The 18,206-nt window shown below is 35.7% G+C and overlaps 1 protein-coding gene across 5 annotated transcripts; it reads right to left on the bottom strand.

Annotated features, from left to right (window-relative positions):
• Positions 1-317: 317 nt before the first annotated feature.
• Positions 318-17,126, bottom strand: LOC129890529 (actin-related protein 4). 5 transcript variants are annotated; one of them, XM_055966125.1, is made up of 20 exons: positions 16,958-17,124; positions 16,757-16,848; positions 14,590-14,736; positions 14,433-14,506; positions 12,291-12,371; positions 11,035-11,095; positions 10,787-10,836; positions 6,331-6,385; positions 5,121-5,198; positions 4,965-5,018; positions 4,427-4,480; positions 4,291-4,351; positions 3,416-3,467; positions 2,872-2,938; positions 2,174-2,236; positions 1,985-2,047; positions 1,484-1,546; positions 1,283-1,335; positions 732-800; positions 318-583 (listed from the first exon to the last, which is right to left on the bottom strand). In XM_055966125.1, the coding sequence occupies exons 1-20, from the start codon at positions 16,968-16,970 to the stop codon at positions 538-540; spliced, it is 1,296 nt and encodes a 431-aa protein (XP_055822100.1). In that variant the 5' UTR covers positions 16,971-17,124; the 3' UTR covers positions 318-537. The 5 variants fall into 5 exon arrangements, with proteins under 5 accessions (XP_055822100.1, XP_055822062.1, XP_055822136.1 ...); XM_055966087.1 differs by having other exon boundaries at positions 1,283-1,347; positions 16,958-17,122; XM_055966161.1 differs by lacking the exon at positions 318-583 and having other exon boundaries at positions 783-889; positions 1,283-1,347.
• Between the last annotated feature and the right edge of the window lie 1,080 nt (positions 17,127-18,206).

The raw sequence follows: 18,206 nt of genomic DNA, 5'->3' as shown, positions 1-18,206 counted from the left end.
GGGAGTGAGAGTTTGGTCAAAAGCATGGATTGGGTTGAAGGTGTTAATATGGAAGGAGATAAATGTCACCCATAAAATTTTAAGAAACTTATTTTTTAAAAGAAATTGTTTCTCAAAAATTGACCAACCAAAACATAAAAAGATCAAAAAATATAGTCATATCAGGCACAAGAAACCCAGGAATGCTACGTGATTGACCCATCGGGCGAACTTCGAAACGCAAAGGACTTAATTGTCAAACAAGGTACTTATCAATTAGTACTTTGGCCATTGTTTTTTAGGGTGTTTAATATAGCATTTTCACTAAAAAGCTTAAATAGCAGAACTAATAGTCGTTGATTTATATAGCGTTAGACATCGATGCTAGTCCGATATGGATGTACATTGTGCATTGCAGAATAATGGTATCCACTGATACAGATTCCTAACAATACAAGACATGAACTGAGCAGGTAAATTTGGGAAAACATTCTTTGTTTGATGCTAGTCCAATAAATAGAGTGCTTTTCCGCAGAATACAACAGCTAATCATCTTTCTTAAGGGCATTTCCTTTGAACGTAAGATGCCCCATGCTCTTCGTACCTGTCATTAGCATAAACCAAAAGGTTTAATTACTAAGATAAAAGTATAGTTCTAGCAGAATCCACGGTGCTACTTTAAAGGAAACAAAAACTCTTGCTAGCCAAAAGTAGTATTGTATTCAAGCCTAAGAGAGAGATGTAAAACTTACTCGGACTTTGAAAACCACATTTGTTGAAAGGAACCAAGAGATGCCAATATGCTGCCCCCTATCCAAACACTGAACAATAACTTGTTAGTTCACTCGTGTAAGGAAAGCTTTTCTCCCCGTTTGCAAGAACCCATCATTTATGGAACAATGCCGTATATCTTCAATAAATTAGCATATTACAAGGTTATGGTAAAAGCAGCTGAAATAAATAGAAGTATGTTTACTGCTTTCTCAACTCTGCAATTAAATGGAAGTATGTTTACTGCTTTCTCAACTCTGCAATTAAATGGTAAGGGGAAGGGAGAAAAACAAAAAGATACTTGAAATTTTACTCGGCAAAATGCGTGTCAGCTTAAACTTAGAAGTAACAAATATGGGGAGAAGTCCAACCCGGACCGTAAATGTAGTCACATCCAGAAGAGGAGTACAAAATGCACTTTATACAGTTGAAAGATTCTAACTTTACTTAGAACACTCAACATCAAAAGGAACTATTACCATGAAGAGAAACTGAGAAACAGTAAAAGAGAACTACAGAGTACTAGTTTAACCTGAATCTCCTTTCTGTAGCATTTCCACTAGCCAGTACTTTGACTCTCGCTGCCTGAGGAGACTCCTAGAAGAAGCACATACAAGATACAGAATTAGGCTATTCAAACTAAGGAGATAAAATGAGAATGCTATCCTTGAACACGGTTACATGCACGAACGGGGGAGAGGGGCATAATTTAGAGTCAAATGGGAAACGGGACCTCTAGCAAGTCCTTCTCCAGACGTTCTTTGAGTTGTTGCATCGATGCTGTTCCCCCAGCAAGCTGTAGTGGGCAGTGAAGTCAAACTAACATCTCATCTAAAGTTTCATAATCAAATAGACGAAATAAAATAAGTCAATTGGAAATTAGTATGCTCGTGGTGAGTATAGTTAATTAATCCAATGACAAATTTGAGAAGCATCAGTTCTAATCTGCTATTGAACTTTCATATTGTTGTTCTTTATATGGCAATTTTATGGACTACTGTATGTCATATGGAGCATCACTCCAGTTTTAAAATTAAAATTACTTAATCGTGCAGTTTCCATACTCTTCTCCTGAAGGAAGCATGTGAAAATGTGGATTTGAAAAAATTTACTTTGTTAGGTGACTTAACAAGTATTTAAATGTAAGCAACAACAGAAGAGAAGGGAGGTGCGCAAAAAAAAGGAACTGCAGCGTCATGTGTAAATAGATTGCAAGAAACGCTGATGGCTTTACCAATATACTGCTAAAGAGTTCTCTTCGAATATCCACATCGCACTTGTTTATGCTATCTATAACCTGAAAAAAATTGAGTAAATTACTAATTAAAAAAACATAAAAAAGGCGAAAGAAGAACATTTTGGAGGACTCATGTCCTTAACCGATATTTTATCTACACAAGCAAATTTGAGAGAGAGGACCAACCATTGTTGGTAGACCACGAAGGGAAGCAGTAGTTTCAGCAAAATTTTCCATACCGGGAATAGTCTGTGACACACATCAGTAAGGAAAATACCAAAGTAAAGACTAGATAAATGAAGGATCTGAAGGAGCTAGCTTGAGACGGCAAAGGACAGATTTTTCGAATAAGAGGTATGTTTAAGCAGACTGAACATTACTGCATTTAAAAACATATGATAGTACAGAAAAAAACACAAAAGAAATACTTTATTAGAAGTGTTTATAGATGGATATCTCTTTGGCAATTGAACAAATAAATCTGAATCTCAAGGTAGAGGTCATGGCACATAAAGTGTCACCCTAGAAACACCCCACTATTGTGTCCATAAACCTCATTTACTACCAAAATAATCCTTAAAATATAGTTCTCATCCATTGCAATGCAAAGAACCAAGTTTACAGATCATATCAATGAGTGCTTCAGCTATAAGCACACCCTACTTCCGAAGGATCAATACATAAAAAGTGACAAATACAACAGAAGGGAGGCAAAGCAAGAAGCACTACAGATACAACATCTTAGGATGAACCTAAAAATACAGAATCATGGATAGAACAAGATGAAAGTGTGTACAAACAACATTACACATCCATCCATGACTCACATAAGATAAGCAAACTGAACAAGAAACCTGAATTTGGATGACTAAAGCAACACCAACCTGAACCAATGATGGATTGAATATAATATCAGGAATCTTGAATCTATCCGCTCCAACTTCTATCGTCCTGTGTCATAAAGCAACAAACCATAGACGATAGTAAGGAATGCCCCCACCCACCCAAATATCATTGACCTAATTAATTTTGCAAAGGGTAAGAGAACAGTAATGAGTTCCTATATTTAAGATCGCTAGATATTTAATTAGTATGAAAAGGTATTGTCACGTCAAATTCAAAAAAAAAAGAACTTATAAAGTAATTCTATCTTCAGCTAGTATGACATTGTTTCAAATGATGGACTTTGCCAATTAAGGAAGGTGGTCTGTATGTTTTTGAGAAGGCATAGGTTAATCAAAATAGGACACAGCAGTAACTCTAAAGTCTGAACAGATGAAGCGAATAATCTTGGAAAGAAAAAAAAAGTAATATTACGAACTACGAAATGAAACTGTTTTCAGTTTTTGCATTTAGATCTTCAACCAAAGATTTCAGGGAAACTGAATCACTCATTCTCTAATAAAAAGAGAGGAGTACAACACTTACTGCCCATCAGGTAGCTCATAAGATGTCGTTGGAATGTTTGAATATGAACTGTCTGCACAAAACAGAGTAGCAGCATAATATTTTAAAACTTCAAAGCAACATACTGCATATGGAATAAAATCCAAAAAAAATAGGGGAAAACAGACAAGAATAAAGTGTCATTAGGACTTGAAGCAATTTTAACTGTCATCATGAGCAAGAATATATACTCAAAAGGTCTTAAGACTGGCCAAAAGATATCAGTGACATTTTATTCGATGAGGAAGTTAATTTTTTAACTTTTTTCTTCTTCTATTTCCTTTTAGATAAAGGTATAATAGCTGATCCAGGGATTACAGAAGATACGAGTCTTTCATTTCAGTCGACAACACATTATAGAATGCTAGCAATAGCTTCAGGGGTCATCTCCTCTCACTACACTTGGATCAAGATTTCATTGCCTGTAAATTTCACCTGCATTGGGGGCGAGATAATTCAATGTTTTTCAGCGGCAGAGTTGGATGAGGGAAGAGGAAACAAGATAGTATTTAATACCTATGCTAGATGAGGATCAGATGCTACTTTCGTTCATTAGTAACTTGTTTTTTTTATCTTTTTGGGAGTCAAAATAGATTTTCTTCGACTGATAAAATGTCATGGTTTATTACATGTAGCTTTTGAATATCTCAATTAGATTGTGTAGGGACAAAGTAACTATTTCCAAATTTGACCGTAAAAGGGAAACAGGGCATTTGATTCAGAGTGGAAGTAAACTTTTTAGTGAACTGCCTTCTCACATTAAGATACATTTGTATCTTCTAGGGAGACTACATAATTAAAAAAATCAATGAATTAGGAAGAGTATAAGAATATAATAGCTGAGGGGAGAAAGAAACCATCATATGGAGTATCTGGGGCTCGGGAGACGCATTCTTTTATGTCACTTGCAATCGCTCTCTGCAAAAAATAGAATAATACTGAGCAGCTGAGAGAAATAACAACTGAAGAAAGGAAATGCCAAGAATAATTAACCTGACAATATAGCTTGTAACTCTCTGTTGTATCAGGGAAATCAAGGTCCACTGTCTGTGAAACAAATCATGAATATCAGCAACAAATCTATCAAAACATCACAAGATTAAAGGCGTTAAGCACTAAAATGCTAGCAGACCATGCAAATCAGAAACTAATTGCCTATTTGCCAATGAAAAAATTAGGCTTTCTATGATGCTTTCCTTTTAAGCTCCCATTTGATGCGACTGGCTAAAGAAGAACCATTATGTCTACGTTCAATGCAAACAGATCGAACTGTACAGAAACAAAGCATGAAAGTTTTGAGCAAAAAAAAACTTGATGCAGGAGAAAGCAATGACACCCAAGTACAATGTTTTTTATGTAAGCCAAAAGTTGATCACAAATTCATTTTAAGTCACAATCTGGTTCTCCTTTTTTTCTTGTATTGGAAACAAAAAGTTACGAAGAAACATAAACCTGAATACTTAAAAGGTACAATTAATGTGAAGGATTAAACAATTAGACTGGCTATAGCACTGAAACAAGGATGTGTTACCTGAAATTCTCCTGGACGGATCTCCTTCCGCTTGAATGAATACCTAGGTTTTATCTAGAAATAAATGAGAAAGGGAAAGAAAAAAGTTTGTTTCAAAACAAAACGGATCATTGGATTCAATCAAGTCTCAAGGATAACTGACAATAAATATCTAACCGTAATGCCTTTCTGTTCCAAACTTTTTATCAAGCAATCAGTAAGAATTCCTCCCCCAATAGGAGATGTAGCAACCGCCTGTTATCAAATTAAAGAAATAAACTTATCTATTTAAAACCAAAACAGAACTTTTTTTGATGAGTAATAAAGGAATATTATTGACGTAAAACAACCAGCATTAAGGAAATGCTGAGGCAAAGGAACATCAAAAGAGAACTTTACGATGTAAGTAAAGAACTAAGAAAGTAAAATACAGCCTCCAGCTCTAAACATGCCGTAGTATTATTGCACCAGAGACTACAACCAAACCAGAACTTTGAGAAGTTGGAAACAATGCACCGAACATCTGGTGAAGATTTAACATCCATAACCACTTCACTGTTCCTTCCTTAAAGAAATAAAACGGATTTTACAAGTTCTTGAGCAGCTTAGACCCTGCCTCCCCAAGCAAGGAGAAGGGCTAATGCACCTGAACGTGAAACTCTTTTCCTCCTTCCACCTTCTGTAGACAAAAATATACATCTTAAATTTTCATCTAGAGATGCCTGCCCCTTCAACACCTAAAATAGATTGATCAATCCTCATAAAAATAAGTCGATTTTCCACCTTAGAATGCATATCATGGACTTGATTTCTTCTTCACTCTAGCTTACAATCTAGGGAAAAGGTAGGAAAATCGAATGAATAGTTACTTAAAACTTCTATTTGAGGGGAAAATGCCAACCCAAAATGTAAGTTCTCTTAAAGAAATTCTAGTGAGCTACAACTTGAGGCCCTCAATGCTTACCATGGGGAAGTACAAAAAGACATAATAGGCAGCATCTTTCCTTTATATTTTTTCTTCTCTTTTTTTTTGAGTTTTGACAGTGAGGGGGAACAATTAGCAGATTCAGAAACGAAATAATTAGCTTCAGAGCAATTAAACAATTTACTGAAGCATGTCAGAAATACAAACACTAATGGGAGATCTCTACAGTGTTAAGTGTAAGCTCTGTTAATGCTAGAAAATAAACTATATAATTTCCAAAAGGAAGAAACCGAAAGAGGTCATACTGCAAATCGAAAGTAGCTATCTTACAATAGCTCAACAAAATCAGTAAAAATGATCCTATGTTGATCTTTTTACGAGTCAAATTCTTACAGTCAGAAAAGCAAAAGAAAAAAATGGGGAAAACACACACTTAAGCAGTTGTTCTTTGTTAAGAGATACCTTTTGAAGAACGTATCCATCATGAACCGGAGCAACAGTAGTCAATCCTCCACCACTGAACCAATTAGTTCAGACATCTCTTTAGCAATGCTCAATAAACAATAAAGAAAAGATGCAAGAAAAAACTAATTTATAACAGTTAGCAAGGAGGAGTAACAGAAGAGAACAAAGATGCATTCAGTCTCCTAAATAGAAACAGCTACAACTTGAAAAGAGAACTGTGCCAAGATCCAAGGCTTAGAAAAATTTCCTTAACAAATTTAATAAAAATGTAAAAGACTGTATTCTAAACCTGATAACATATTTCTTCTAGAGTATTTCATCGGGTATCTGCTATCTCCCACCGAATAACTTTGCCCACCAAGTTTAAGGTAGATGGGAAGAAAACACCTAGTGTTTTGTCTCTGCTGGAATTTGAATCTTGGTTTCGAAGGTTTGTACCCACTTCATTGACCACTGGATCACACCCTTAAATGTTATTTGATAACATGTGCTTTAATTTTGTGTCCATGATTGGACATTTGATGTGTAGTTGATTGAATAGATGACTCCTATGTCTTCGCTCTATCATTCTTTCCAGAGTTTTGTATGAATTATGTTTTTAGTGTCAAGATAGCTTGCACAACTTCGAATATATCTATATCTTATACGTTGGAACCAAGGTACCGGGTCATTCTACACCAACCTCTCCAAGCACTTCTAGTTCCCCATGGGAACAAGTTTTTCTAATCCTCATATTTTTCAAGACATCATTTACCTTTGTCGGCCCAAGTCTACTTATATAGTTAAATTTTCTATTGTGCACGAATGTGTGGATGTTCAAAATGTTGTTCTCTTGGTTCGAGTGAACAAATGATAAAGATAACAACATACCCAATGTAATCCCACAGAGTCTGAGGTTTGGAAAGGGTAGGGTCTAGGATGTACGCAGACCTTACACCTATCACAGAGGTAGACAGGTGGCTTTTGATAAACCTTCGACTCAAGGAAAAACAATTCAAAGCAGTCCAAAAAAAGAATAAACAAAAGTGAAAGGATACCAAAGCATTCTGAACAATAAAAAAAAAGCAGTTCGGTGCCCTAAAGCTCCCACTATGTGTAGGGTTCGGGGGAGGGCCCGACCACAAGGGTCTATTGTACGCAGTCTTACCTTGCATTTCTGTCAGAGGCTGTTTTCAAGGCTTGAACACTTGACCTCCTAGTCACATGGCAGCAACTTTACCAACTACTCAGTAAAATAATACGATAATCAAAGTACAAAAATATGTGGTAACTAAAATCGAAGGACAAGAAACTATAGTAGCAATACTATGACTAATAATATGGACAAATAGCAAGACACCCCGCTATTACCTAATAACCTCCTACCCTAATTTGTGTCCTCTACAACCTCTACTAGAAGTCATGTCCTTGGTAAGCTGAAATTGTGTCATGTCGTGTCTAATCACCTCTCCCCACTTCTTCTTCGGCCTATCTCTACCTCTCCTGAAATCATCCATAGCCAACCTCTCACACCTATGCAAATGGGTATCCGTGCATCCCCTCTTTACATGCCTGAATTATCTTAATCTAGCTTTCGACATCCTGTCCTCCACTGAAGTCATTCCTACCTTATCTCAAATATCCTCATTTCTAATTTTATCTCTCCTAATATGCTCATACATCCATTGCAACATCCTCATTTCTACAACTTTCATCTTTTAAATGTGAAAGATAATTACTGGACAACACTCCACCCCATAAAACATAATAGGTCTAACCACCTAACTTTGCCTCATTCGCCATCTTATACCTTTCCCTATACGTTCATTTTTCCTCCTCGTCTTACTTTCCACCAACTCCATATACACCACCTTTTTAGCCTCCACCTTCCCTTGGACTTCTCCATTACCACCACATGTCCCATCGATGCCCACCAAATCAGCCTCTCAAGACCAAACACCTCTTTAGTTGCTTCCTTAATGCAACTAGAAGTCCTATCCCACATACTGTCTCCATCCCCACTACTCCCCCAAGCCCCCATAGTCATTTATTTCTCCCCCATCTCCAAGGCACTGGCCATAGTCAAGCTACCCCATTTGATTCTTAGCTTGCCATCCACAATCTCTTCTTTTTGATCTCAAAATCCAGCACCAAGAGCTTACATTGGGTCATAAAATTCTCACACGGGATAATCTACAATCTTACACAGACTTTTATCATCCATCCTAAGGAGCAAATAGTCTAACTGAGTCTTAGCCACCGTATTACGAAAGGTTACATGGTGCTCCTCCTTTGGAAAACTTAAATTGGCTACCACCAACCCAAAAGCTCTAAAGAATTGATAACCCGTTGAATATATGATAACTCAATAGTGGAAGGACCAAAAAGCGCACAATTTATTATTTGAAGATTATTTTGTTAACCACCAAAATTTGAAAGGACCAAAAATCACAACTTCGCCCTCCCCCTTACCCTTGTGTGCTTCTTCATTATTTTTTTCACAAATAGGATGCATCTCATTGTTTTGAACAAGAGTTACTATCACAACAACTACGCGTCATTACGAACTAGTTAGATTGACTACATAAAATCCTCAAACAACATTTTAGCATTTATTATTGATCTTCAGGCATAAATCTAGATTGATTGTGTTCACTTTTGTAGTGTCGCAAGTCTATGTGCTATCACCCTTTGTTGAAATTTCATTATATGACTCATAAATTTAATGCAGAATAGCCTCATTATATGACAAGGTATTAAGGATAAAAAGATTTTTCACCGAGTCAAATGGAGCAATGTTCTGGATTGGAAGAGGCGGGGCTTTTTAGGCACTAGGAAACTAAAGTTATAGTGTAAAGCACTCAAAATGAAATGGCTATGGAGATGCTCCCATGAACTCCAATAAATAATTAGAGCTAAAATGGTGAAGATAACAGGTGGATTTCAAAGAAAGTGCACTATCCTTATGATAGAGTTTGTGGAGATCTATAGGAACACTTAGGCCACTAGTGAGGGATCACTCTATTATCAGGCTGTAAAATGGGTGCAAAACCTCTTTTTGGGAGGATAACTGGTTGGGGAATACTTGCCTCAAAGAACATTTTCCTGGCATTCATGCCTTGGACTTAAATAACAGAAGACAGTAAAAGAAGCACGGTCTCCTCAGGGATGGAATATATAGTTCAGAAGGAATCTAAATGATTGGGAAGTGGCTACATTAGTAAATTTTACAAGCAGTTAGATGAGTCCAAATGGAAACAGGAGGTGCACACACATTATGGTGGCAACAAGACTGTAGCGTAAGCTCAACATACAAATTGTCAAACCAGGATAACCAACAGATGATCAATTGGCCAAGGAAGCACATTTGGAAAGTGAAGACGCCTTTTAAGGTTGCATATTTTACCTGGCTATTAGCTAAGGAAGCAGTTATGACTCAAGACAAAGTTAGTAGGAGAGAGATTTCTCCAAAGAAGCTGAGACAGTCAGCATCTGTTCCTAAATTGCAGGACAGCACACATGCTATAGAAGATCTAGTCTCAGAGGCATTGCCCGGACAATGCCAAGAAAATAATTGAAGTCTTGTTTGGCTGGGAAGAGGCAAATGCAGGAACTTCAGAGAGAGAGAGATGGAGGATTGTCCCAGTTTGTATATGGTGGACAATTTGGAAGGAGGAATACCAGATGTTTTGAAGATAGTTGCAACTCAGTACAGAGGACCAAGTAGAACTGCACAAGACTTTTTTGCTTTTGGGGTAAACAGAACTACATAGAGAACACTGCTTCAATCATAGATATCCTAGGCTTTTGTTCCTTTTTGGCCATTGGAAATATGGTTTCAGCACAACCTATGTGTTTTTTTGCTTAAATATACAAAACTGTTACTTTCTCAAAAAACAAAAGACATCACACACTAGAATAGAATAAAGATGATTGAAATGGAAGAGTATTACAGGTGTACTAAGCAATAGTGGGGATTGAAAAAGAATATCAATACAGAATAGTATCCACCTAATCTAAGCTAGAGCATTATACCATTTTCTATAATTCACATTATCACATATTCTTAATATTGATTGCAAAGATTGATATCATATCTCCATATTCTCAAACATAATTCTTAACAGATAAGATGCTAGCGTACTTAAAAACCTCTCATTTTCACCATTCGCTCAGCAGTCATCATACAGTTATGAATCAAATTTAGACTGCTACGGATGTAAATGTATAGAAACTTAACTATTCAAGATGAAAAGAAACTGAGATTAAGATGCCACCATGCACCAGAAGTCATGAAGTCTCTCCAATATTTCATATCCCGCTTGAAGGAAAGGTACAAAGCGATAATGCAGATAATATAAATGATATTAAGGCTAAGAGATGAGATATCTCAGTAAGAGAACTTTATTACTGACAAGACAAGTCAAAGAAGTAATTCAAGGGAATAGCCAGTAAGTAGAATATAACATCCTACCTGTCAACAACCAAAGAAGTTGCACGTCCTGATGCAAAAGATGTGAGAACCTAGCATTAACATTACCATGAGAAAATTAACAACTAGAGTGGAATGATCTCATAACGTTAAGAAGCCACAGCTTTTTTTTATTTTTTTTCTTTATTTTTGAATCAGGTAAAAGTGAAAGTTTCATTAGTCAATAGCACAAAAAAGGTTATGTTTAAGACGCTACAAATTAAAGATTCAAAGTGGGTCAAGGCACTTACAGCATTTTTGGCCAAAAACAATGCTGGAACTTGGTATTTTTCAAACATTATCTCTGCGGCCCTGTTAAATAGATGATCATCAGTCCACTGTAATTTTCATTTTGCATACAGATGACATGATAATGCAAGCACCAGACTGCCTTGAGGCAAGATTTGAATGATAGTGTTCCCCCGATTGTAAAGCTTCAGCTTTAGCTCTGAATAATAACTTTCCTCTTGTTTTGGATTCATGATGGGCAATTTCTTTCACAGTAGACACTTCTTGTTCAGGAAAGTAATCCCTCGACTCGACTGATTCCAGAAGGTATTACAAATTAAACAAGGTAAGACTTCTATATTGAGACTTGGGATCCATTCTGTGGCAAACGAACAGTTGATCAGTAAACCAGTCAGTAGTTGGCAATCCTCACTTAGCAGCACCACGAATATGCATTCCAGGCAACATCCTAATAAGTGACATCTTATGTTTGAGAGAAATCCACTGCCTATGAGGACCACAGTGACCTTACAGAAAAAGTCAAGGTGGACGGATATAAATTTGATGGAAACTTGACCTAGATTTGTTCTTTAATTGGGTAGATAGCTTAGAGAACTATCTTGAGAAGTCCAAATTGCTCAAGCATGGACACAAGAATCGCTCTAGTCAAAAGAGATTTTACAGATGCACTGCTTGTAAAATCTCTCTTTTGTGGATTCTTCTCTCTTTCTGTTTTATTCTACTCTCTCTGTTCTTCTCTCCTCTCTTTTCTCATATTTTCCTCTTCTCTTTCATCCTACTCCATTTCTAGTGCTACATCACTGGTATCACAGCTCTAGGTCCTTATTCATCACAAATAGCTGCATTTTTAGCATTCATTCATTATATAAGTACCCACCGCCTTATAACTTAGTTTAATTGGATATATATTGTTTTCACATTAAACTCTACTAACAAACTTTTGGTGTTTATGACTTTAATAAGAAAGGAAGCTGTTAGAACACTCATACTTTGCCCATTGAAATAGAAAAGACGTATGGGCCTACAGCATTTTACTCAAGGATGTGCTTTCATCTAATATTTTTCTCGTCCTCCTAATAAAACTGTGTTCTCCTATAAAACAGAATTAACATAAGATGCAAAAATAGGCAGAAAAGGCGGCATATTCAGTAAGTATATAGCTTGAAATCATGTACCTAATTGTTATACAATGCCAAAAGATAAATGACATGATTTAATGTGAACTAAAAAGACTGCTAAAAGACATTGCATTGCTCACTTTTCCCTCTGCTGCTGAGTGTTTGAACAAGGCTCTGCAAGTAACATTGGATGCTCCTTTGGATCGATCAGTAAGCATTCCCTGTAAGTGAATGTAAGTAGCAGAAAAAAAAAAGGTTCTTTCAGTAGTGTAGAGCAGTATCAACTTAACCAAATGACAAATGACAGGAAAAAAGAAAAAAAATGACACAAGTAAAGCATATAAGAAAAGACTTTCTCCTTTTTCTTCAAATGAATTAGTAACACCACATCTCTTCACATAAAGCAGGTATTTCAGTGATCAAAGAAGTCAAAAGGGGAGATGGAGAATTGTCCCAGCATGCATTTGGTGAACAAAAAGGGATCAGAGATGTTTTGAAGACAAAGGAAGTACTATCCAGAAGTCAAAGATCAACCGTTTAGACCTTTATAATTTTGGTGAGGAATCAGAGTCCTTTTTTGATGTTCTAGATTACATGTAGAAAGGCTTAGATCTAGGAACTCTAACTGTAATTAACACTGTTTCGGGTGACTTCACAGCTTGTGTGGTCTACCTTTATATTAAAACTTGTTACAATTCTCTGAAAAAGAACATTGTAGTCTGATCTTCAAAAATAGATTGCAAGGCTGCAAGCAGTCTGAGCATAATTGTGTTTCCTTTTTAGGATGAATCACTAATATGACATTATTTACATTAATATATGACCAATCGTGAGTGTCTGACATGGCTACAAATCTAGATGCAATGGGTACATATGCAAGTGTGACACAGGTAAAAGAGATTCTAGAGTGTAGGTTTTAACAAGACTCAAGTTTATTCCCAACTAGTAGATATGGATCTATATTGAAAACATAACATATAAAACAATTAATAATTTCTAACATTGAAAAATAACTCATCCTTAAGATAAATTTTCGCTAAAATCCATTTTTGGTTAATTAATTAAGTTATGTTCTGTTGTGTTAAATGATCCAAAGTTAACACAATTTATTTATTTTATAACTGAGAAATCCCCAAGGGCCAGCAGAAAAACAGTTCAAAACTCAATGAATAATGTCTGCCCCTCTACCCATATCCAAGTTGGTCAACTAATCTTGTTCTTATAGATCTTGTCTTTAAATCTATAATGAACCATCTTCGAGGTCCAATCAAATCACAATATGTTTGCCCGGGCACTTCTCTTAAAACCAAGCCCACCAATAATTGGTAAAGATACCCTACAGCATTTCCTCCTTTGAGCAGTGGTGGCTTCACCCGAAAGTAATCCTAGTGTGTCAGTCCCCTGTTTTAGTTGAATGGTGGTTTTAATGCCTATAAATTTCAGATCTTTTTGTCCGACTTCGAAGAAGAAGAAAAATTAGAGAGACACATGATGAAGCTCGTCGAATTGCTGTTCCTTGTTGTCTCATCTGTTCTTTCTGTCTTCTTCCTCTTCTCCTTTGTGCCTCATCTCTGTCTTCTTCAGTTCTCTGTTCTTTGGTCAAATTATCAACCGAACGTTGATAAGATCCGGTACAAACCTCACACCCGTACCAGTGTGATGTTCGCATCGCCAGCCCAGAGGTAATAATCAAAGGTTCCGAAAAACACTTTATAAAGAGGACACTGTCAGTACTCCAAGTAGTAAAACCAAAATGAAGAATGCCCAATCTTGGCTAATGGTGGTCTGGGGGGAATTAGAAATACTTGCTCAACACAACACTACAACAAACTCTAACATGTCCTAGATACTGTCAATTGCTTAAAATTATTTTCAGCTATCAGGAAAATTGTGAAATAGACCATTATCAACTAAACCAAATGAGATTAAAAGGAAAATCATTTAGATTTTGTCAGTCACACACAATATTCTAAAATATGTTTCACAGGACACGGCAATCAGAGAGCATGTGTGCCAGACTGCCAGGGAAACAAGATCAGCTGCATATCACCACCTTAAGATGTTAAGATCCATCAGTGAGGGTTTCTAAGGTATTTCCATACTAGGATAGGAGGACAAGACACGTGTAGAACGACCATGCAACATAAGCAGAGCAAAGCATATATCCCCACTTGCCTGAGCTGAAAATATTTAGAGCAACATGCTTCCCATTGAGGCAACCAAAAATTAATTGAAGAAGGGAAAATTGTTTCAACATATGAACAAAAGGAAGGACCAATTACCTAAAAGCATGGTCCCATATGTTTTCTACAATATCCCAGTCCACAACCGTCCCATCCTTGATGGGCGATATCACCTGACATGATAATCCAACATCTTAGACAACAAGGATAAGGAAATGGCATCTCAAGATGGTACTAGATAAATTTGTAAACTGACCTCCATGTGATCACGGCGAAATCCTAAGGCTTGAGATCCCACATACAATTTCCGCTTATCCTTTGATTTAAGGTCTGGAGCAGATCCAGAATTATCCTCCGGATTATCAGGATTATCAACTTCCATTTCATCAACTGATCCAACAGCCTTTTAAAAGACCATAAAATCAAAGACAACTTACACAAAAATATAACACGTAGGTGACTAGTTAAAAAAGATGCTGAATATAAGTATACATGAAGGGAATAGCATAGTGATATAGACATTCACAATCCAGGCAGGCTAGTTTGTGAGTGGCTGACTTGCTAATGATATTTAAGAATTCACGTATCAACCACAATGAGGAAAGGATTTGAACTAATCCTGAGAAAACCAGAGATACTAGATATTTGATTAATCTACGAAGGAGAATACCCGGAAAGATCTTGCTAATTATCTCAGCAGCTATCTTTCTTCTTCTTCTTCTTTTCTGATAAACTCAGCAGCTATCTTATGTTATATAATTCCAGGGAAACTTTCGCTGCATCAGCTAGAAATCTTATTGTTCAAAACTAAGTAGGAAATTGGGGACTTCTATTTTTCTTCTTCTTTTATTTTTTTGTTTGTGATAACGGTGGTGTCCTTCTATCTTCACAATTAATCTACCGGTTACTTAATACCTTCCACCAACACATATACGTGATAATTCTATCACCAAGGTTAGATGATATCATCCACCTTTTTTGCCTCTACTGGGATTTGAATCCTGGTCTCTCATGGTCCATTTTAACTTCATTAACTGCAGACCACATCCTTCAGTGCAATCAAGGACTTCCATCATTGAACCAACATTCTACAGCAGTGGGTACAAGCAATATAATAAATACACCAACTATATTCTATCTATTTTTTGAAGGTGAAACATGGAAATGGTTACACAAATATGTGGGAGCTTCATTTAAATTTTCTGGTTCTGAGATGCATAAGAGAAGGATAGTTCAGCAGTCATTTGACTGCACCTTTAGCTTTATTGGACGTTAGAACTACAAGACCTTGCATAACAATCTTTAACAATTGTGATTTCGTGGTAATAACATAGAGTTGGAAATTAAATGTAGTAAAAGATTCCATGTAAATCCATTACAAGTATCCAATTCCCAAATCATATCGAACAGCTACTCAACCTGGAAAAAATAAGAGACACAAATTGTTTGAAGAGATAGTGCTTGAGGACCTAACAAAGAGCTTATAGCTTCTGTGATAGTCCCTCCGTTTCAAAAAGAACGGCTTCATTTCCTTTTTAAAAACTTTAATTTCAACATTCCACGTGGCATGTTTAAGGCCACAAGATTAAAGGATATTTTGATACATTTGACATAATTTTAATTTAGGACCACAAGATGAAAAAGTCTTCTTTGTTTTCTTAAACTCCATGCCAAGTCAAACTATGTCATTCTTTTTTAAACTGAGGGAGTAATTACTAAGCAATCCACCACATTACCAGAGTTGATGCACACAAAAAATGACCATCACACACTAAAGAGGATTCTCAAACCATGAGTCTAATAGTCCTCAAGTTTCTCCTCCATGTAGATGAGAAAACAACGTAAAGTTTCCTATTTTTCTCAAATTACACACCAATACTTATTTATCAATTTCAATGGGAAAAATCTCCCAATTTCAGTTTTTTGTTGGTCTAGTTGATGAGTTTCCCTTCAAACAATTCTAATATGTTCAAAAAATAACTAAAAAGAGCTCCTGATCAATAATAAAAATCTTTAAATCCCCAATATAAAAGGAAAAAAAAGCGTCAGGTAAATAGTAGTATGCTAATGCTAAGGGTTAGGTCATTTCATCTTATCACCGCCCAAGACTTTTACTTCAATTGCATATTAAATGTCATAGAGGCTCAAGGATGCTTCCTATGACCAAAGTTCTAAACTTTAGAGGTTTCAACTTTAACAGAATCAAAATATCCAGTCAAATTCGGTGTTTTATACACTGAGTATAAAATGTTTTTCACATTATCACTGCAGTTGTAACAAGCTACTTATACTTTCTTCTCGAGGTTACTCAACACGAATCGGAATGCTGGTGCAGGTAGTTTAAAACAATTAAACCATAAAGCTTGGCAACATGTAAGTGTTAGTAATTTGCAAGCTAATAAGGATAAAGCGCTTTAACTTACAGATGGGAAAACGGCTTTGGGAGCATCTTCACCAGCGTAACCAGCTTTGCAAGTATGGCTACCCAAATCTATCACAATTGCTGACACTTCATCTGTACACACACAAAAAAACACACGCTGAATTCTTCTGCTTATAATAACATACAACATGAAAGCCCTAAACTTTCACACTCAAAGAGGGACTGCGTAACTGATACTCACCACCACCGTACATGCTTCGCTTTCGGAGATTGATTTAACTCTTCCTTCTTCGTGTTTGCTGCTTCTCGGAAACTCTTCGCTGCGAGGGCTTTTCTTGGGTTTTGAAGAAAACAAGTCGGTCGGGTCAGTTCAACCGGGTTGTGTCCGACAACAATGTAAATTCAGAATTTTTCACTTTAGTATTATAGTATGTTTTGGTGTTTGAATTGGCTTATTTTTAAGTGATTTTTAGCTTTTAGTTTTTTTTTAAGTTTTGTAAGTGTTTGACAAAATCAGAAAAAGATCTTTTAAGCATTTTTTTTAGGTTAAAAAAGTCAGAAGCAAAAACTAAAGTTGGGTGTCCCAATTTACTTTAACTTTCAACTTATAAGTCACTTTAAGAAAATCAATCCATACACCTTAAAATGGAAAAAAATAATTTTTTGATGAAAAAAAAAGTTATATATATGGTATTCTAAATTTATTAGTTAAGTGTAGGGATAATTCAGTAAAATTATTGCTCGACAATTTTACTTATAAGAAAACTTGCCCAAGTTTACTATAATTACCAGAATTGATCATTCAGTCAATTGCTTCTTCTTTTCTCTTCTGCTTTGACCGACTTTTTCTTCCTTCCTCCTCCTCCTTCTTTTCTCTTTACTGTTTTCAATCTCCTTCCTTCTTCTTTAATGATCAATCAGTCATTAAAATTTCAAAGCTTGATTTAAAAAATTGATGTACTGCAAACGTGAATTATTTTGAGCGAATTATATATCAAAAGACTTAAAACATCGAGAGAATTTCATATCTAAAATTTCGTACTATTTACAAAAGATTTTGAGTTGGTCAGGATTAAACAAAAAGAAGTAAAATCACTTGCAATAAAATCGTTTTTGCTTCCTGAATCACCTCCTTCTTCATTATTAAGCCTACTAAATATTCAAAAATATTAGTTTGATAAGTTTATACTTCATGTATAGTTAAGTTATATTCAGTTTTTTGAGTGTATCATAATGTATAGTCAGTGTATGTTTTCTATGACTTTAGGTTATTTTTATGTGAATAAAAACATAGTTATATTTGTTGTAAACTAATTACTTTATTGTATATATTTGAAATTATTCTTTAGGTGTATGTACTTTACTCGTGTGTATACGTTAATTAATAATATATATTTATAAAAAAAAATTATATGTATGTTATATTATTAAACAGAAACTTTAAAAAATAACGTCAAAATTTTAGATTTTGAGTATTTCAATTAATTAAA

The sequence above is a fragment of the Solanum dulcamara genome, chromosome 1 (assembly GCF_947179165.1).
Source record: "Solanum dulcamara chromosome 1, daSolDulc1.2, whole genome shotgun sequence".
Lineage (NCBI taxonomy): Eukaryota > Viridiplantae > Streptophyta > Magnoliopsida > Solanales > Solanaceae > Solanum > Solanum dulcamara.
This window is presented reverse-complemented; position numbering and strand designations above follow the sequence as displayed.